Source organism: Amblyraja radiata, chromosome 24 (assembly GCF_010909765.2).
Source record: "Amblyraja radiata isolate CabotCenter1 chromosome 24, sAmbRad1.1.pri, whole genome shotgun sequence".
Classification (NCBI taxonomy): domain Eukaryota; kingdom Metazoa; phylum Chordata; class Chondrichthyes; order Rajiformes; family Rajidae; genus Amblyraja; species Amblyraja radiata.
In genome coordinates this window covers 22,547,856-22,569,975 of record NC_045979.1, presented here as the reverse complement: position 1 = coordinate 22,569,975, position 22,120 = coordinate 22,547,856, and the positions used below count along the sequence as shown (strand labels likewise).

The 22,120-nt window shown below is 48.9% G+C and overlaps 1 protein-coding gene across 1 annotated transcript in view; it reads right to left on the bottom strand.

Moving 5' to 3' along the window:
- The window catches only part of LOC116986580, a 93,517-nt gene extending 71,822 nt beyond the window's left edge, over window positions 1–21,695 (bottom strand). The window contains exons 1-6 of the mRNA XM_033042178.1: window positions 21,544–21,695; window positions 21,015–21,155; window positions 18,614–18,768; window positions 17,012–17,149; window positions 7,563–7,880; window positions 3,806–4,087 (exon numbers count right to left, since the gene is read on the bottom strand). Of these exons, the coding sequence (XP_032898069.1) occupies window positions 3,806–4,087; window positions 7,563–7,880; window positions 17,012–17,149; window positions 18,614–18,768; window positions 21,015–21,155; window positions 21,544–21,695 (1,186 nt within the window). The remainder of the gene's footprint in view (window positions 1–3,805; window positions 4,088–7,562; window positions 7,881–17,011; window positions 17,150–18,613; window positions 18,769–21,014; window positions 21,156–21,543) is intronic.
- Window positions 21,696–22,120: the final 425 nt, after the last annotated feature.

Below are 22,120 nucleotides of genomic sequence, written 5' to 3'. Positions count from 1 at the left end.
TTAGCATATTCATAGCAAAATGATTTGAGTATCGGAGCAGGGAGGTTCTACTGCAGTTGTACAGGGTCTTGGTGACACCACACCTGGAGTTATCTTATCTCGACGGAGATGTGATTTTGCTCCATGTTGCATCTCCGTCCCCCCCCTTGCGGCCTACAATGTGGAGTGGTGTGGCCTTTCCTGGAGCCACGATCCTTTGCCGAGGATCGCTGTGGAAGTGCTCCGACCGCGGGGGCCTGTGGTCTTTATCACCATGAAGCCCGCGGTCTCCGGTAAGAAGAGTCTCCGGTAAGAGATGCTGCCTGGCCCGCTGAGTTACTCCAGCATTTTTGGTCTATCTTTGGTGTAAACCAGCATCTGCAATTCCTTCTTACACATTCTGAGAGAGCTGGTAGGTGGGATGAGTGGAAGTTGTTTTCCCTGCCTGGAATGTCTGGGACAAGGGCCCGCGGTCTCAGGCTACAGAGCAAAAGATTTAGGACTGGCATGAGGAGAAATTTTGGTCTCCTAATCTGAGGAAAGACATTCTTGACATAGAGGGAGTACAGAGAAGGTTCACCAGACTGATTCCTGGGATGTCAGGACTTTCATATGAAGGAAGACTGGATAGACTCGGTTTGTACGCGTTAGAATTTAGAAGATTGAGGGGGGCTCTTATAGAAACTTACAAAATTCTTAAGGGGTTGGACAGGCTAGATGCAGGAAGATTGTTCCCGATGTTGGGGAAGTCCAGAACAAGGGGTCACAGTTTAAAAATAACGGGGAAATCTTTTAGGACCGAGATGAGGAAAACTTTTTTCACACAGAGAGTGGTGAATCTCTGGAATTCTCTGCCGCAGAAGGTAGTTGAGGCCAGTTCATTGGCTATATTTAAGAGGGAGTTAGATGTGGCCCTTGTGGCTAAAGGGATCAGGGGGTATGGAGAGATGGCAGGTACAGGATACTGAGTTGGATGATCAGCCATGATCATATTGAATGGCGGTGCAGGCTCGAAGGGCTGAATGGCCTACTCCTGCACCTATTTTCTATGTTTCTATGTTTCTATGTTAACATTTAAATTGTTCATATATTTTAAGTCATTCACATTTTAAACTTTAATAAATCCTTTTTCCACTTTTCATGCCTGCGTGTTCTTTATCACAATGGGAACCTAATAGGCAGGAATGGCTGCTCTGTGGGAGAGCCGCTAAGAGTGCATGGAGGGAGGTTGTGGGGAGATGGACTGAATGCGTTGGGGTGTGGGGAATGTCAAGGAGCAGAGTGGGGGGATGAAGGGAGGAGTGGTGACTGAATGTACTGCCACCACACCAGCCGTAAGTGACTGCACTGCCAGCCCACCAGTCGTGAGGAACTAAACTGCCAGCCCAGCAGCCGTGAGTGACTGCACTGCCAGCCCACCAGCCGTGAGGAAGTGAACTGCCAGCCCACCAGCTGTAAGTGACTGAACTGCCAGCCACAAATCGTGAGTGACTGCACTGCCAGCCTGCCAGCCCACCAGCCCTTAGTAAGTGAACTGCCAGTCCACCAGTTTTAAGTGACTGAACTGCCAGCCCACCAGCCCTGAGTAAGTGAACTGCCAGCCATCCAGCCAAGACTCACTGAGCTGCCAGCCCAATAATCTATTCAGTCCACCCTCTCCCCCTTCTCTCTCACAGAGTCTGTCACCTGTTTTGGGCACAATTTTAGGCAGTTTCTCAGCTGCCAGGTCTGAGTGACTGTACTGCCAGACCTCCGTGACTGTGCCAGCCCAATAATCCATTCAGCCTGCAATGTCCATACTAGCCCTCTGGAAACCAGACCCTTCGGCCCACAATACTAGCGCAACAGAAAGCCCCCCCCCCCCCCCACTGGCCAACAATATTGGAATTGGTGGAGAGGTGGAATATTGCGTTGGGTGACCAGTGTGATGCTGGGACCCAACTGGTCCCACTTAGTCTAGTCCTTAAGTAAATTATCTTATGTCCACATCATAACTTACTTTCCTACGTTTCGGGCCTTTTATACGAATCATGTTAAAATTCATATACTAGTGGAGTCTCCAGAACGAGCCCTATGGCAATATTATATGGTGTTCATTTATTCCTACTCTGTTTCCTGTTATCCTGCCAGTCTTCTGTTCATTCCAACACAAATCCTGCTGCACTACAAGCTTTTATTTTCTTCAATAACTTTTAGACAATAGACAATAGGTGCAGGAGTAGGCCATTTGGCCCTTCGATCTAGCACCGCCATTCAATATGATCATGGCTGATCATCCCCAATCAATACCCCATTCCTGCCTTCTCCCCATATCCCCTGACTCCGCTATCTTTAAGAGCCCTATCTAGCTCCCTCTTGAAAGCATCCAGAGAACCTGCCTCCACCGCCCTCTGAGACAGAGAATTCCACAGACTCACCACTCTCTGTGAGAAAAAGTGTTTCCTCGTCTCCGTTCTAAATGACCTACTCCTTATTCTCAAACTCTGACCCCTGGACTCCCCCAACATCGGGAACATGTTTCCTGCCTCTAGTATTTCAAACCCTTAACAATCTTATATGTTTCAATGAGATCCCCACTCATCCTTCTAAACTCCAGAGTGTACAAGCCCAGCTGCTCCATTCTCTCAGCATATGACAGTCCCGCCATCCTGGGAATTAACTTGGAAACCTATGCTGCACTCCCTCAATAGCAAGAATGTCCTTCCTCAAATTAGGGGACCAAAACTGCACACAATGGAACAACTCCATCAAATGCCTAAAGGGCCTGTCATACAAGCATGCGACTGCAAGCGGCAAGCGCGACCTAACGTGGTCGCTTGAGCCGTACGGCCTCGCGTGGCCGGTCCCACTTCTATCGCCAGAGCCGCATGGAGTTGTGCGGAGCTGGTCCCGACATCGCGCGGGCCCCCGAAAAAGTGACACTGTCCAAAAATTCCGCGCGGCAACGGCCGGCCGGCCCGCAGCCGCATTGAGGCCGTACACACCGCCTCGAAGGGCGTGTGCAGCGTTTCGACGCCGTACGCAGTGTCTTGACGGCGTACGCCTAGTGCGAACTTCCCGTGGACTTCGCTCGAACTTCACGTCAACTCGTACGGGATCACTCGACCTCCGCGCGGCCCCGGCTTCCGGGTTGGTCGTGCTCGCCGCATGCTTGTGGGATCAGCCCTGTACGGGGATCACTCGACCTCCGCGCGGCACACACTTCCGGTTTGGTCGCGCTTGCCGCATGCAGTTGCATGCTTGTGGGACAGGCCCTTTATGGAAATCTAATAACAGTGCACCTTCATTAGTTTCTGTTCCTTCTTGTTTGTAACAAAGTGCCCTAAGACACATCTCTTCCCTCAGTGACTCTCTCTGGAGCTAACTTATTTCGCATAGATTCCATTTGCAATTTCACTTTTTGTATTTTGGACCCACCCAAGCTTGCAGGCTGTTCGGCATGATGTTGAATAAAAGTTTGGAATTCTACAGTTCCAGCATGGATTTGTTTCTCTCTTCTATAATTCATCTCCTATTTGCACCTTTTACAGTCAGGTTCTGTTCACGAAACAAGTATTCACCATCTCTCAGCCAGCATCACCACCGCCTCTGTTATGTGTGTGTCTCTCTGTCGCTATCATTGGCATTCTCCCTGTATTTCCGATTCCAACTTTCTGTCCCATAAAATACATTTGATTTCTAACTTTTCCAATTTCTGACATAAAATCATTAACCTGGAATGTTGTTTATCTTTCTCTCATATCATTGGCTGATGAACCTTCGGAGTATTTCCGATATTTTCTGTTTTTATTACACATTTCCAGTATCAGCAGTGTGTTTCACTCACCAGGTGGAGCCTGTTTGCAGACATCCGGCAGCAGGATCTGTGCCGTGCCCTCACTGACCAGGTTCCTGGCCTCACACTTGTACACAATGTCCCCGACCGCTGCTGTGTGATGAACCTCTATCGTCTCTCCGTGTCGCCGGGGGTGATGGGTGCTGTCGTTTCCCAGAGGTTCTTGTCCCCTCCACCACCTGAAGCTGGTGGGGTCGCCAGAGGTCACGGAGCAGGTCAGGTTGCAGATCCCGGTGATGTACTGAATCTTAATCTGTGTTCCTGCCACGGGCTCTGAGGATGGGGTAGAGAGAAGAAAGATGAGTAAAGGAGATCCTTATGGACCCCACGATACCCAACACCCCGTCTCCAACAGCCACAAGTGAACTTTAAGCCGATCCCAGCTCATTTCCACCCACCAGTTTAACTCTACCCTCCCCCCCCCCTTCAGTTCAGCGAGTTGTTGCTGTACGAAGTCCACACGTGATGCGCCCCCTTCCCGACTACTGCCCGCAATCATCCACCAACTCTCCACCATGTCCTGTTTATGGCTCTGTATCTTAAGTGATAGGAGTAGAATTAAACCATTTGGCCCATCAAATCTACTCCGCCATTCAATCATGGATGATTGAACCTGGGGATTTTATCCAGATGCAGGGTTTTCTTCAATTCTGCAAATGGTCCCTGTGTCCCTTATGCACCCGAGTGTGACCCAGCCCAAACCGGTCCTGAACCTGGTCCAAGAGTGTCAGCCCTGGGACTGTGATGGGCACAGACCCAGACTGGGATAGTGTGCCATGTTCCAGAGTGAATCCAGCACCCTGCAGATCCTGGGTCACACACCCTCTCCCCCACAGAGACTGAAACAACTCACAAATCGGGGGTGTAAGTAGCAAGTTATTCCCAGTCTTGTGATGGAACACATTCAGAGAGGGGAACCAAGGAGTCAGAATGGAGAAAATGTCACAAGGGACAGAGCAGAGATCTGGGGCTGCAGAGTCAACTTCACTGAAAGCAGATACATTGGTAGAAAGGGCAGGGAAATCTCCTGATCACTGCCCCTCATCCTCAGCGGATGAACTAGCTCTACCCCATGTTGGACCACACTTAGAAAGTGTCCTGAGACCAGCAAAGACCAGAATATCCTCTAGGTGGGGATTTCAATGTCCAACATGGGAGTGGGTTGGTAGCACCTCCACAGACTGGGCCACCAACTCCTGACGGACAGGCAGGCCATGGTGGACTGCGACCAGGGGTAATCTGGCCTGACCTGGCCATCCCTAGGCTACCAGTGGCAGGAGTCTCATGATGAGACTTCCCACTGTACAGTCCTTGTGGAGACAAGTCTGGTCTTCACACCGAAGGCTCATCCCCATCATATTGTGTGGCACCTACAATTGAGCTCAGTGGGAGAGGCTCAGAAGAGATCATGCAGCTGACAACTGGGGTCCATGCGGTCCTGCGGACAGCAGCAGAACTGTCCACCACGCAGTCTGTAACCTCATGGTTCACGCCACCATTCCTGTCACCGAGGGAGTCAACCCTGGTTCACTGAGGAGGACATGAGGAAGCAGCACCAGGTGGAGATAAACACAACGAGGTGCCAACCTGGTGAAGCTGCGACAGAGGACGAATTGTGAGCTCATCAGCAACAACAGCCGCAAAAAAAAGAGCTGAGGGACTTCACACCCTATGACTCAGGTCAAAGCTCTGGTCCTACTATATCTGGACATGAATAGTGGTGGACAATTCAATAGCTCATCGAATGCAGCAGCCAAAATAGCATCCCCATCCTCAGCGATGATGTGACCCAGCATGTGAGTGCTGGAGACAAGGCTGATCATTTACAACCGTGTTCAGTCAGAGTGCTGAAGTGAATGATCTCTGATCTTCTGAGAGCCTACCGTCACAGAAACCAGTGACCAGACAATTTAGTTGACTCAATGTAAGATCATGTTTATAAGTTATAGGAGCAGAATTAGCCCATTTGGCCCATCAAGTCTAAGGCGCCATCTAATCACAGTTGATCTATCTTTCCCTCAAACCCATTCTCCTGCCTTCTCCCCATAACCCCTGACACCAGTACTAATCAAGAATATATCAATCTCCACCTTAAAAATATCCATTGACTTGGCCTCCAAAGCCTCCTGTGACAGATTCATCACCTTCTGACAAAATTAATTCCTCGTCATTTCCTTTATAAAGTATGTACTTTTATTCTGAGGCTATGGCCTTGGGTCCTGGACTCAATCATTAATGGAAACATCTTCTCCACATCCAGTCTATCCAGGAAACAGCAGAGAGCCCCTATAAATATCCAGCTCCAGGCAACATCCCTGCTATAGTACTGAAGACCTGTACTCCTGAAGTAGTGGCACGTCTGGCCAAGTTGTTTTTGCAACATTGGCATCCAGTAACAATGTGGAAAATTCCCCTCATGTTTGCTGTTCAAAAACAGGATGAATCCAATCAGCTGATCACCTTCCAATTGGTCTACTCTTGATCATCAGCAAAGTGAGAGAAGCTATTGTTGACACTTTTTATATGCAGCACTTACTCACCAATAACCTGCTCACTGAAGCTGAAGATCTAATCACGGCTTTGGTCCAAGACTGGAACGAAAAGCTGAGTTGCAGAGATAAGGCGAGGCTGACTGTCCTCAACATCAACGCATTGTTTGACTGAGTCTGACATTAGGGACCCCTTGTAAAACTAAAGTCAACGAACATCCAGGGTTAACACTCTGACGTGGAGTCACACCTCACACGGAGGAAGATGGTTGTGGTCATTGGAGGTCAGTCAACCCAGCCACAGGTCATCACTGCAGGTGTTCCTCAGGGCAGTATCCTGGGCTCAACCAGCTGCTTCATCAATGACCTTCCTGGCATCGCAATGTTTGACTGATGATGGCACAATGTTCAGTTCCATTATCAACTCAACTGCATGCAGCAGGACCCAGAGAATATTCAGGCAGGGGCTGATAAGTGGGAAGTTTGCAACCACGTGATGGAAGTGTCAGCAGGAGACAGCCCAGTGCTTGAGACTCAATGATTCTCCCAGCAGCAAGTCCCACATCATCAGGACAACGGAACAGCAACTCAACAATACTAATTACACATACTCTGTGGCTATTGGAGAAAGTTTGAGGCTGGGTATCCCGTATCCTGACACCGTGACCTTTCCCCATTTACAGGACATGTCAGGAGTGTAAGGGAACACTCTTCAAATACCTGGTGAGTGCAGCTCCAACATCACTCAAGAAGTTGCCATCACCTGTAACTGTAGCAGCTGCTTAATCAGATCCCTACCCACTTCCCTAAATACTCCCACCCTCTGCCAGCCTAAGCACTTCCTCCCCCCATCCTAACATCATCCTTCTGCCATTCTAAGCACTCCCACCACCACCCCAAGCACTCCCTCCGTCCAATCCCTAACCAATCCATCCCTCCATCAGTTTGGGTGCTGTGTGTGTCATCCAGAAAATTCACCAGGGAGTCTGGAGGAAATACACTTCCCCATGGAGCAGTGGGAATGTGGGAACCGTTTGATGCTTCATGGCCCCTGGCCCAGTGTCCGGGAATGTGGTGGGCCTGTCCCCCAGCCTGGCACTGCTCCAGTCCCACTACACTGGGACCATGACCCCCACTCTGCACACTGGCAGTCAGTGAGGTTCAGTAAACTGGGGAACGCACAGGATCTGCCCTCGCCCATTAATTAGGTGTGTTCAGGAGCCGGTGAAACCCAGGGCTTCCACGGCAGTCTCACTCACCGTACACCTCCAGTCGAACTCTTGCCTGAGTTTCACTTCCTGAACTTGTAACAACATCCACCTGGTAATCACCAGCGTCGTCTCTCCATAGATCGTGGATTTCCAGACTGAAGTTCCCGCGGTGAAGAGTTACCCGTCCCTTGTAATTGGTGGTATAGTATTCAATATTCTCAGCCGAGTACGTCGTTATCTTGGTTCTGGGTGATGTCCGGCTCCACTCAATCCTGGCAATGTCCGGTGCGACTGTGATCCCAGCAGGTAAGGAGACCGAGTGTCCCCGAGCTCCGGTCACGGTGCCGGCGGCGGCCCCAGTCCCAGCTGTGGAGACAAGAGAGGCAGTCAGCTGGAGAGCTCAGCGACTGGAGGAGGAATCGGAGCTGGGAGAATCACAGAGCACAGGAGTAGGCCATGCGGCCCATCGTCTGGCTCCCGGTTCTGTAAGAGACCCGGCCCACAGTTCCTAGATCACATAGTGAGCCCACGGGGGGAACAGAGTGAAGACTCTCTGCACCCGGGGCTGAGGAAGGAAGTTACTGCCTGCAGCCAGATATCGATGGATGGGTCAGGGGGTACAGACACAGCAAATGGGACCTCGTCTGAAAAAGAAGGGGGATGGGGTGAGTTTGGAGAGAGTAAACATGGTGGAGGAACGGGGTAAATGGGAGGGTGTGAGTGATATGGTGGGGACAAGGAGCAGACCCCTGGAGTGCACGTACACAGATCCCTGAAGGAGGAAGTAAGGACAGATAGGTGACTGAATACTACACAAGAAACGATCAACAGGTGAGAGCACACGATCCAGGGAAAATTGGCAAATCGGATGCAAAATTATCTGGGTGATTGGAAGCAGAAGATATTGGTAGAGGGTTGGTTTTGTCATTGGAACCCTGTGACCAGTCGTGTACTGCACGGATTGTTGTTGGGATTCTTACTCCCTATGTACAATAAAAATGTTTAATTCGCATGTTTGCAGATGACACAAAAAAAAATCTGTGTTGTCTTTGATTGGAGCATAGTCATAGACTCCAGAATATACTGTTCAGTTGTTAAGATGGGCAGAGCGATTACAGGTGGAATTTGTTCCTAATAGGTGCTAAATTAGATATTTTGGGAAGAGTTATAGAATTAGAACATATTAAGAATGGTAAGGGTCATAAGGAGTGTTGAAACACAGAGGGATCTTGATATACTAGTCCAAGGATCTCTACAGGTAGCAGCATAGGTGGATATGGTGGTGAAGCTATACGGAATATTTGCCTTCATTGGTTGAACACGGATTCACCTGCACTTTGTCTAACTTCATCCACTGCATCTGGTGTTTATGGTGTTGCCTCCTTTACGTCAACAGGATGAAGCATAGATTCGGCGACCATTTTACCGAGCATTGGCCCTCGGTCTGCCAAGGCCTGCTGCATCTCTTGGCTGCTAACCATTTTTAAATCACCTGGGCCTTTCTGTCCTGGACCTCCATCATTGTCAAAATGAGGCCACATGCAGACTGGAGGATTGCACCTCAAATTCCTTCTGGGTAGCTTACAACCAATAGAATTCTCCAATATAAGGTAACTGTTCTGTCCTGGCCGCTGTTCTTTTCCACAATATCCCGGCGCACCCCATTTCCCAACACAATCAATCTGGAGAAAAGTGTTCCAACCCAAAATGTCACCTATCCATGTTCTCCAGAGATGCTGCCCGCAGCAGTTACTCCAGCATTTCGCCCTCACTTTGGTAAATCTGACCATACTGCGGTGCTGCTTCTTCCTGCCTACAGGCAGCAATTGAAGACCGCGAGGTGAGCACAGAGCTGGTCGGGGGGGGGGGTCAGAGGAACAACTACAGGACTGTTTGGAGTCTGTAGACTGGGCAATGTTCAGGGACTCGGCAACATTTCTTTATGAAGTCATTACAGACTTCATAAAGAAATGTGTGGAGGACTGCATCCGAACAAAAAGTGTTTCCCAATCAGAAGCCTTGGATGAACTATGAGAACCGCACTCTTCTGAAGAACAGACACCGGGCATTCATGTCTGATGATACAATGGTCTACAAGAAGTCCAGATACAACCTTGGTAAGGCCATCAAAAAGGCCAAAAGCGACTTCTGCTCCAAACTGAAGGATGACAGATGTTCGGCAGCTGTGGCGGGGCTTGAATGCAATCACCTCCTACAAGGCGAGATTAGGAGGCAGCTCGAATGTCAGCGAAACATCACTCCCTGACGAGCTCAATGCGTTTTACGCATGCTTTGATAGGGAGAACACTGGTGTGCCTTCTCGAGCCCCCATTCGCTGGGATGGTATTTCAATCACAGTCACAGAGGCCGAGGTCAGAAAATCCTTCAGAGGGGTGAACCCTCGAAATGTGCCTGGCCCTGAACCCGGTCATGTTCTAAAAACCTGTGTGGACCATCTGGCTGTAGCTTTTACGGACATTTTCAACCTCTCACTTCTGAGGTCTGAAGTTCCCACCTGCTTTAAAAGGGCATCAATTATACTGGTGCCCAAGAAGAGCAAAGTGACGTGCCTCAATGACTATCGACCAGTGGCATTAACGTCTGTGGTGATGAAGTGCTTTGAGAGGTTGATCATGGCGCAAATCAACTCCTACCTTGACAAAAACCTGGACCCACTGCAGTTCGCGTACCGCCACAACAGATCAACAGTGGATGCGATCTCGCTGGCCCTCCACTCCGCACTGGACCACTTGGACAACAAAAACTCATATGTCAGGCTGTTATTCATTGATTACAGCTCGGCATTTAACACAATCATCCCCTCCAAACTGGTTACCAAACTCGCAGAACTGGGTCTCTGCGCATCCCTCTGCAACTGGATCCTCGACTTCCTCGTCCACAGACCACAGTCTGTTCGTATTGGTGGAAATGTGTCAGCCTCGATAACAATCAGCATGGGAGCACCTCAAGGCTGCGTGCTCAGCCCCCTGCCGTACTCACTCTATACCCATGACTGCGTAGCGAACCACAGTGCGAACTCCATCATCAAGTTCGCTGATGACACCACCATCGTGGGGCGTATCACTGATGGGGATGAGTCAGAATATAGAAGAGAGATCGAGCAACTGTCCATATGGTGCCAGCGCAATAACCTGGCCCTCAACACCAGCAAAACCAAGGAACTGATTGTGGACTTTGGAAGGAGTAGGAGGGGGACCCACAGCCCCATTTATATCAACGGGTCGATGGTTGAAAGGGTCAAGAGCTTCAAATTCCTGGGCGTGCACATCTCTGAAGATCTTTCCTGGTCCGAGAACACTAATACAATCATCAAAAAAGCACATCAGCGCCTCTACTTCCTGAGAAGATTACGGAGAGTCGGATTGTCAAGGAAGACTCTCTCTAACTTCTACAGGTGCACAGTCGAGAGCATGCTGACCGGTTGCATCGTGGCTTGGTTTGGCAATTTGAGCGCCCTGGAGAGGAAAAGACTACAAAAAGTAGTAAACACTGCCCAGTCCATCATCGGCTCTGACCTTCCTTCCATCGAGGGGATTTATCGCAGTCGCTGCCTCAAAAATGCTGGCAGTATCATCAAAGACCCACACCACCGTGGCCATACACTCATCTCCCTGCTACCTTCAGGTAGAAGGTACAGGAGCCTGAAGACTGCAACAACCAGGTGCAGGAATAGCTACTTCCCCTCAGCCATCAGGCTATTAAACCTGGCTCGGACAAAACTCTGATTATTAACAACCACTTTCTGTTATTTGCACTTTATTTGCAGTTTATTTATTCATGTGTGTATATATTTATATCATGGTATATGGACATATTTATCTGTACTGTAGTAAATGCCTTACTATTTTTCTGTTTGCTTAAGCAAAGCAAGAATTTCATTGTCCTATTCAGGGACACATGACAATAAACTCACTTGAACTCACTTGAACTTGAACTTGGTTCTAAAGCTTGCAAAACATGTCTATCGGTTCTAAAGCTTGCAAAAAAATGTCTCTCTTCGTTCTAAAGCTTGCAAAAAATGTCTCTATTGGATCTAAAGCTTGCAAAAATATGTCTATTGGTTCTAAAGCTTGCAAAAATGTCTCTATTGCTTCTAAAGCCTGCAAAACAATGTCTATTGCTTCTAAAGCTTGCAAAACAATGTCTATTGCTTCTAAAGCTTGCAAAACATTGTCTATTGCTTCTAACGCTTGCAAAACAATGTCTATTGGTTCTAAACCTTGCAAAACAATTTCTATGGGTGTGTCTTGAAATTGAAAGGCACTACTTACTACAAATGGTGGCATGAAGTTGAAAGGCACTACTTACTGCAAATGGTGGCTTGGGAGCTTTGGCTTGAAGTTGAAAGGCACTATTACTGCAAATAGTGGCTTGGTTGCTTTGGCTTGAAGTTGAAAGGCACTACTTACTGCAAATGGTGGCTTGCGTGTGGCTTGAAGTTGAAATACACCACTTAATGCAAATGGTGGCATGAAGTTGAAAGGCACTACTTACTGCAAATGGTGGATTGGTTGCTTTGGCTTGAAGTTGAAAGGCACTACTTACTGCAAATGGTGGCTTGGGAGCTTTGGCTTGAAGTTGAAAGGCACTACTTACTGCAAATGGTGGATTGGGTGTGGCTTGAAGTTGAAAGGCACTATTACTGTAAATGGTGGCTTGGTTGCTTTGGCTTGAAGTTGAAAGGCACTACTTACTGCAAATGGTGGCTTGGGTGTGGCTTGAAGTTGAAAGACACCACTTACTATGGTAATTATGATCTGTGTTTACATTCCACCTGAGGCTAACGCTAACACCACCATAGCCGAGTTAGCCAACTACGTCTCCTCAGTGGAAAATTCACACCCGGACACAGCAGTCATCGTCCTTGGGGACTTTAACCAGACCAATTTGACATCTGAGCTCCCCGGCTACCATCAGCAGGTAACTTGCCCCAGCAGAGGGACCAACACGCTGGACCACTGCTAAACTGCTACATCAAAGAGGCTTACCGTGCATTCCCGAGGGCTCTGCTGGGCAGGTCCGACCACGCAATGCTGCTGCTAATTCCACAATACAGGCAAAAAGTTAAATCCTCCAAGACACCAACAAAACTTGTCCGGTGCTGGTCCCCTGAAGCCATCGAAAAACTCCGGGGCTGTTTCGCGTGCACAGACTGGAATGTTTTCCATGCTGCAGGCGACCTCCACGACGTCACCGTTGCAGTGACGTCATACGTCAACTACTGCGTGGACCTGTGCATACCACTCAAAAAAGTCAAACACTACAATAATAATAAACCGTGGTTTAACAAGGACATTCAAAAATTAAGAAAGGAGAAAAATTCAGCACATCTGGCAGGAAACAAAGAACAATATATGGCTGCCAAATACAAACTGAGATCTGCTATAAGAAGAGCCAAATCCAACTATGCCACTAAACTAGAAGAACAAATCACTACTAGTGACACACGTTTCATCTGGAAAAAACTCCAAAACATGACGAACTACAAAAAGAAACCCACCCCCACACCTGACAGCGACAATCAGCTTCCTGATACACTCAACTTTTTCTATGGGAGGTTTGAGCAGGCACCGGCTCCACCACCATCTCCCCCCGACCCCCTCCCTCCCCCCCTTTCACCATCTACGAGGAGGAGGTGAGGAGCACCTTCAGGGGACTTAAGAGGAATAAAGCCCCCGGCCCAGATAACATCAGCCCCTCCGTTCTCCACCACTGCGCTGCGGAACTGGCTGGAGTTTTTACCAACATCTTCAACACCTCCCTCTGTCAAAGCTCAGTACCCAATTGCTTCAAAGAATCCATTATCATCCCGGTTCCCAAGACCAAGACCATCTCCTGCCTCAATGACTACAGACCCATTGCCTTGACATCGGCAGTCATGAAATCATTTGAGCGCATCATACTCAATCACCTGAAAACTGTCACCACTCCACTCATGGACCCATACCAATTTGCATACAGAGCCAACAGGTCAGTTGAGGACACCATCAACTTAGCAACTCATCACATTCTGAACCACCTGGAGTCCGCAAACACATATGCCCGCATCCTGTTCATGGATTTCAGTTCTGCATTCAATACAATAAACCCGGCCAAACTGTTCAATAAATTACTGGACATGAACATTGACCCATGCATCTGTCACTGGATTCACAGCTTTCTCTGGAACAGGCAACAGAGAGTGAGGATCAACAATAACACATCCTCCCCTCTGTTCCTCAGTACAGGCACACCCCAAGGCTGTGTTCCCTCACCCTGGCTATTCTCCATTTACACAAACCAGCTCACATCCCACCACAGCTCTGTCAACCTGTACAAGTACGCGGACGACTCAACCATCATAGGATTCATCACCAACAACCAAGAAACTGAATACCGTGCACAGGTCAACCAAGCAGTGACCTGGTGCACAGACCATGATCTCTTACTCAACTCATCAAAAACAAAAGAACTCATCATCGACCCAAGACGCCAGCCATCCCCCAAAACTCCTGTGCTCATTAAAGGTGAATCCATCTCCATCACTGACACATTCAAACTCCTTGGAACCCACATCAGCAACAACCTCAAATGCAGGACAAACGCAGACCACATCTATGGAAAAGCCCAGCAAAGACTTTTCCATCTCCGACAGCTCAGGAAGTTCAGAGTAAGGTCTCATCTCATGCTCCGCTTCTATACAGCCATCATCGAAAGCATCCTCACTTCATCCATCACAGTCTGGTTCGGCAGTCTCGACTCACTCTTCCGGAAGAAAGTACAGCGCATCATCAACAGGGCATCCAAAATTATTGGCTTACCCTTACCATCCCTTGAATCACTTTACCACAAACGGACACTACACAGAGCCCGCAAGATCATCTCTGATCCCACTCACCCTGCACACTATGCCTTTCAGCTACTGCCCTCTGGGAGGCGTTACAGGACAATTGCCTCCAAAACAAACCGCTTCAAAAACAGTTTCATTCCCACTGCAATTAACATTTTAAACTCTGTACGGTGAGGAATAAGAATAAGCATGGCCCTTATGTATCATGTAATGTGTCTGTCTGTATGTATATCTATGTTATATGTTTAATGTTTGATGAAATGTTGGAACCTATACCGAGCTGTACTGATAACAAATTCCACCAGCCTGGCTGTGTGGTCATTAAAATACAATACAATACAATACTGCAAATGGTGGCATGAAGTTGAAAGGCACTATTTATGCAAATGGTGGCTTGGGAGCTTTGACTTGAAGTTGAAAGGCATTACTTACTGCAAATGGTGGCTTGGGTGCTTTGACTTGAAGTTGAAAGGCACTACTTACTGCAAATGATGGCTTGGGTGTGGCTTGAAGTTGAAAGGCACTACTTACTGCAGATGGTGGCTTGGGTGCTTTGGCTTGAAGTTGAATGACACTGCAAATTGTAGCTTGGGTGCTTTGGCATTGTTGAAAGGCACTGCAAATGGTGGCATGAAGTTGAAAGGCACTACTTAATGCAAGTGGTGGCTTGGGTGCATTGGTTTGAAGTTGAAAGGCACTACTTACTGCAAATGGTGGCTTGGGAGCTTTGGCTTGAAGTTGAAAGGCACTATTACTGCTAATGGTAGCATGAAGTTGAAAAGCACTATTACTGCAAATGGTAGCTTGGTTGCTTTGGCTTGAAGTTGAAAGGCACTGCAAATGGTGGCTTGGATGCAATGGCTTGAAGTTAAAAGGCATTTCTTACTGCAAATTGTAGCGTGGGTGCATTGGCTTGAAGTTGAAAGGCACCACTTACTGCAAATGGTGTCATGAAGTTGAAGGGTACTACTTACTGCAAATGGTGGCTTGGGTGCTTTGGCTTGAAGTTAAAAGGCACTACTGTAAATGCACTTGCTTCCTGTTTGCACTGTAATATTGATTTTAGATAAAACGCTACCACTTACGGCTGTGATTTTTGGCCATCTTACTCAGTCCCCCTCCGCTGAGCAGGTGCAGAGAATTCTTCCCATCATTGAAAAATAAAAGTGTTATTAGTTAAAAAAAAAATGTTGAGAATCTCTCTCCTATCAATCACCCCATGAAAGCCACACCTTTTCCGGTGGGGGGGGGGAGGGGTTATAAAACCCAGAAATGTGGGTGTGGCTCATTCTCTGCAAGATGGAGGAGGGAGAGGTCATGACTCGCTGTCTTTGGTGGCTTTGCACCCTACTTCAAATGGTATGAAACTGCACTTGAATTTGGTGGCCTTGCACCCTGCTAGAAGTGGTAAGAAACTGCACATGAATTTGGTGGCCTTATACCCTGCTTGAAATAGAATTTCAAGGATTAGCCGTGAGTCAACTACCAGCCCACCATCCGTGAGTGAGTGAGTTGCCAGCACAACAGGCTTGATTGACTGAGACGCCAGCCCAAGAATCCATTTGGTGCACAATTTGCATAATAGCCCTCTGGAAACCAGTGCCTTCAGCCCACAACACCCATACTAGCGCTCCACAAAGCAGCACCCCCCCAATTGGCCACCAATATTAGAATTAGTGGAGATGTGGAATATTGCGTTGGATGTTGGATGACCAGCCCTCCTGTGTGATGCTGGGACCCAACGGGTCCCCCTTAATCTAGTAAATATATATAATATTAAACACCCAATAGCGATCCAACACAGATCCTTTTGGAACTCCATTGGTCACAGACCTCCAGCCAGAATAACACTCTTCCCCCACAACCTTCTGCCTTCTATGAGTGAGCCAGTTCTGAATCTGAATGTCTAAGTCACTGTGGATCCCATGAATCTTAAATCAGGCCCTTCATCCCAGTGCTACGAAACTACCTGGTGTGAGGAACTGTCTCTGCTGTGTTGTGCCATTCTGTTATTAGACAGTTCACTTGGAGTTGGAGTTCATTACTGTTATCCATCAGAGCTGATAGTCTGAATGCCAAGAGCCCTGTAGAAGTCAGAAGCTGCTGTCAGGGTGCAATGGGCTGGTTCTGATAGGGGGGGGGGTGTGTTTGGTCAAACATTGCATCAAATGGTGGCAGGAAGTGGTTCAGGCTCAGAACACTTTGCTGAACAAGAAGTATGTGAAGCGAAAAATAGAGCTGGACTGGGGATGTAAAGCGAGAGTAGTGGAATGGGTAGAGGGGGAGGTTGTTGAAGGAAGGGAGGGAGAGAGGGAGGGAGAGAGATAGCAAGGCACAACTGGCAATACAATGTTAACTACAGACAGAGGTTTGTAGAGATGTCAGGAACCAGCAGAAAGTGACAGAACTGGAGAAAGAGGCACAGAAATATAACATCAGCAGAATGGAAGAGGGGCTGTGAATGACAGAGAGAGGGATGGAATGAGAGACCAGTTTGTCCCACCTTTATGACAGTGTGGCAGCATTTGGGATAGCATAAAGCCAGGAAATTACCACAATGGGTTGAATGGCCTTTATATGCACTGAAAACCTGCACAAGCCTCACACTCATCGATAACCAGAGTTGATCATTAATATCTGTACTTACCTACACAGATGCCGATGAGGGATGCACAGAGTAGGAAGGGGATCCTCCTCAAAGAAAACATCTTGAAGTGATGTTCCAGCGCTGCGAGATTTATAATAAGAGTGAAAAGATCAGGAACTGACTCCTCCTCAGACCCGCCTGTGATAGGGTAATAGGCAGCATGTTCTGCATGTGACATAGGATACATACAGGGAAGAAACACATTGCACTGACCTCTTCCGTACCAACATTCTGACTTGTTTGCTTTTTCATTTTGTTTTAATTAGAATCTCTATCTCTGTCTCTATGCATCGGTTGCTCTCTCAGACCCATGGACCCTATTTTTGTGACTCTCTACATATGTGACTCTCTCTACATCATTGCATGTAACTCTCTATACACACATCCACACACAGTCCTGTTCTCTCTCCCTGTTTCTTTTTTACTTCCAATCTCTCTTTCTTTTCCTTTTCAAAAACCTTTATTCGACAATCGTATGATACAACACATCAAAACATAATCAGAAATTACACTATAACAAATAATCATTATAGTACAACAGTGCATTCATTGTTTACAATACTCTCAACCACACGCGGTGATCAGCGCCCGCGCCTCCAAAGTCCCCGTGGACACCGCGTGTTCCCTCTCCAGGGACACATGTGCACGGACGTAGGCCCTTAAAGAGGGGCAGGCAGCCGACTCTAACCTGACCATTGACCGCCCGCTGCCTGGACCCACGAATGGCCATCTTGGCCAGGCCCAGGAGCAAACCGACAGGGAAATCCCACCCCCCCCCCCACCCCGATCGGCTCTCCTCACTCCGTGCCCTATGTCCAAACACTAGAATCGTGGGACTAAAATGCACCCAGAACTTGAGGAACAACCCCTTCAAATATTGGTACAGGGGCAGTAACCTCTCATGTACACATGGAACACGGTCTCCTCCTCACCACAGAAAATACATGCGGCGGACGAGCCCGTGAACCGACTCAAAAGTTAATTACATGCCACCGCTCTGTGCAGCACTCTCCACCCCAGGTCCCCAATGTAAAGGCCGTCCGAAGGGGGGGTGCATTGGGTGCGACCGCACCCTCCCACCCCATCCCATCCCATCCTAAAATTCGGGAAATTCTAGTTCCGGCCCGCGGGCCCGCGGGGCGATTTGAAAAAAATATTTGCGACCATCCGCGCCTGCGCAGTGGGGGGAAGCTGGTGACAAACGACGCAGAAGCGACGCAAAATGACGCCGTCTCTCCGCGCGTGCGCAGTGGACGGGATGAGATCGCCGCCATTTTCAATGCATTGCTTCGATGCTCCGGGCCTAGTTTGGGTGAGTAGGACCGTGAAATATTGCGTTGTGTTGCGCGGAGGGGGAATCTGTTTGTTTTATATCGGGGGTGTTAAACTACCCGCGAAAGGTCCAATCCGACCCGCGGGATGATTTGGGGTAAAAAAGGAGATCCCGTTTCTCCGGGCGGGAAGCGGGAACGACTGACTGAACCTGGTCCTGGCAGCGGCCGTGACCCGACAACAGGCGCTGCTCCGGCCGGGTCTACGCCCCCCCTCCTCGCCTTTAACACCCCCCGCCGGGCCCTCGTCGCGGGCCTACGCTTCCCCCACCCGCCGGGCCCTCGCACCCGCCCCGACAGTCCATCGTCCCCCACCATCGCCTTTGTCCAAGTGAATGACGGGCCCCGCACAGCAGCAACAGTGGCGATGGCGGCTCCACTTCCTTCTGCACCTTGCCCGCCCTCATACCCTCCTGCATGCCGAGGCTGGGGGGAGGGAAAGAAAGGGGAGGTCCCCTTCCGCCGTCTGAAGCATCTGCACCGCTCGGCCCCGCACCTTCCTGTTAGCTGGTGAGGCGATGGCGAGGAGGTCCCAACTGCCCCCCCTTTTGGTGGTGGGCAGGGACGGGCTGCGGGGCGATGATGCCGGTGTTGTCCGAGGAGTGCCGGTGTTGTCCCATTCATCCTGCACAGATACCCCATTCATCCTGCACAGACCCCCGATCCACACTGTACTGACCCACTCCCATTCATCCTGTACTGTACCACCCATTCATCCTGCACTGATCCCCCCCCCATCCATCCTGTACTGATTATCCCCATCTATCCCGTACTCCCCCACTGACATCCCCCGCACTCTCCCCTCACAATTTTACCTACTCAACCAACACGCACTAATTCCCCTGCCTCAATCCATCCATTCTGCACCGATTGCCTTCTCAACCCCCCCCCCATCTATCCATCCCGCACTGATTCGCCCACCCCCGCCTGACCCTACTGCGTTGGAAATGTCTTCAGAGCGAACATTGACAATGTTTGATAATGGAATGCAGTCAAATGTGTTTTAATTCTCAATGTTATTATTTGTTTTAATCTATAATGATGGATTAATTAAATTGTGAACAAGTGAAACATTAAAACCGCAATGTACAATTGTCACTCCTACCGTTGACACATTATTACAGAAATCATTTTAACGGCAAATCAATGCTCTTAATATGTAGTATCAGTACTGTAATTATTTATTGAGCAACATTCACAGCTCTACGGTGGATTTAACCAAGTTTTACTTCTACAGTTGATCATATACACCACAAATTTGGTCTGGAGATATTTCCGTTGTAATTTTACCGTTAATTCTGAAGTGGGAATGATGGAAACAACGTTTATCAATATATTTTTTTAAATCTGGTGCGTACAAACTGAGTATCTTCATTGCTGTTCACAACACATTCATCTAATCTGAATTCCGGTAATGTGACGTTTTGACACCTTTATATATATTGCCAAAAGAACATTTGATGTCCTTTGGCCATCTCTTGTCAGTTAGTATAATGTTTAACCTGTCAGATGGGTATAGTCGCCTTTAACAGCTATTATCATAAAAATGTCCTTGCAACCTGTTTTTTTTTGTTGTGGATAAATTATGTGGGAAGTGAGAATATTTATGTACCAATAGCAATAACGACCCATGCTATGGCCATGTCATGATAATTTTTGGTCCTTCACAGAAAACATGCTTGCATCAATCTGTAGTGTGCATGGTTAAGCATATATGTTACCATGGTCCAGGATTTATTGACACAGGTTGATCATACACTGAATAATTCAACCACATTTTTGTTTGGAAGTGGAAAGAAATAATAGAAATTGCATTCATTGCAACGTATAAAAAGAGTTGAGATACTGTATTATAATTTTGCTGTTTGTCATTGTGGTATATATCATGTCTTGATTGGTGAATTTGTTTGGTTTGTGACTATTTGAAGCAGAAATAATATGTGAATGCTTCATTGAGCATAATTCCGACTGGTAACTATTCCGCTTCATCCGAGCACATTAATGCACGTGCAAGCCGTCTTAAACTGTCATTTGACAACCTAAAAAGCTGCTTAGGTTGCCCGGCTGGCAACAGGGGAAAAAAGTTAAGTGAGTGCCCTGGGGAGTGGAGAAGGGAGAGAAGAGTGGAGTGGGGGGGGGGGGAGGAGAAGGGTAGAGGGGTGGGGAGTGGATAAGGAGGGATTAGGACGGGAGGAGGGAAGTGGGGGGCGGAAGGGAGAGGGGAGTTCAGTTACACTCACTGAATCCATCCCTGTGAAAAGTTAGAGATGGTGATTGGATCTGGAAGCGGACCAATACATCTGTAAATAAAACTGGACAGACATCTTTTCATTTCCACAATTGATTTTATTGTATTAATTTTAATATATTAAAGTTTAAAATCTATGCATTGAAGGAAGAATATTTTACAGCCCATCTGTGGTCCCTAACCCTAACCGGTCATCACCCACAGGACAGCATACGCCAGCGTGTGACAGGGCGCACGACATGATGAGACAGCCAGATGTCGCCCCTGGATTTTGAACATTCCAAAATCCAGAGGTGACAGGTAGTCACCGCGCATCACTACATGCGTCACTATGCATCATGCCGCGTCACACCCCAACCACGACCCGACAACTTCTTTTCAGGCTGTCGCCGAAAAGGTCACCCAAGTGGGACAGGCATCTCACGCTGCGAAACTTGAGGCAAGGCTTTCGAAGGCGGCGTCGGCGGCAAACTTCTCCCTGGCCAGGTTCTCGATCACCTCGGGCTCGAGTCCGCAGTGCTCGGAGAAACTGTCCAAGCCCGAGCAGGCTCGGGAGAAACGGCAGCTGAGGTCGGAGTGCGAGCGCCATAATCCGCCTTCACAAACCCTCCCCTTGAGCGGCTCCTTGGGGCGACCTGATGCTGCTTCTCGTGGCGCTGCTGGCGTGGTTACTTGTGCACCCTGGGATGCAGCTGGCGTGGCGACCGGTGCTGCCTGGGGCGCTGCTGGAGTGGTTACTTGTGCACCCTTGGGTGCTGCTGGTGTACTTGTGCACCCTTGGGTGCTGCTGGTGTAGTTACTTGTGCACCCTGGGGTGTTGCTGGCGAGGCTGCTGTTTCTCACTGGAGTGCTGCTCATGTGGTTGTGAACTCTGGAGTGCTGCTGGTGTGGTTACTTGTGCACCGTGGGGTGCTGCAGCCTCTGTCCCCTCTGCTAATTCTCCCCCTTCTGACGTTGCTGCTCCCGTTGCCAGCCCCTGCTGCTTGTCGCCCCGGCCGCTAGAGCCGGGCAGCAGCCAACGGACCAGGCTGCCAGTGTCCTTGAAACTGCGGGCGCTGCTGGTGGCCGCCGCTCCTCGCATAAACTCGCACTTCTGCCGATACATGACCAGCGAGTCAGGCCTGAGCTGCCTCTTGGAGCTGGAGTAACGCACAATGTCAGGCGGGAGCCCCAGCTGCCCGCTCTGCTGGGGGCTGCCGGAGGCCAGGTAAGTCTTCATGCTGCTGCTGACCCCACTGCCGCTGCCTTCCTCGGAGGCAGAGCTGCTCCAAACCATTGGGCTCCACTTTGCACCACATCGCCATCTGGCTCCTCAAGTGCTTGGCCTTGTTGGCAGCCAGTCTCTCCACAGTGCTCTGCCGACCCCGCCTGTCCCCCTCCATTTGTCTACGGGGGTAGCCGGGACCCTTGGACATGAGCCTGAGTGCCAGAGAGATGCTCGCCTCGGGCGACATGCTTGCAGGGAGCGCGATCTCGCTCAGCATCTTGCTTTGATCCAGCCAAAGAGGACAAACACGTTTTCACATCCGC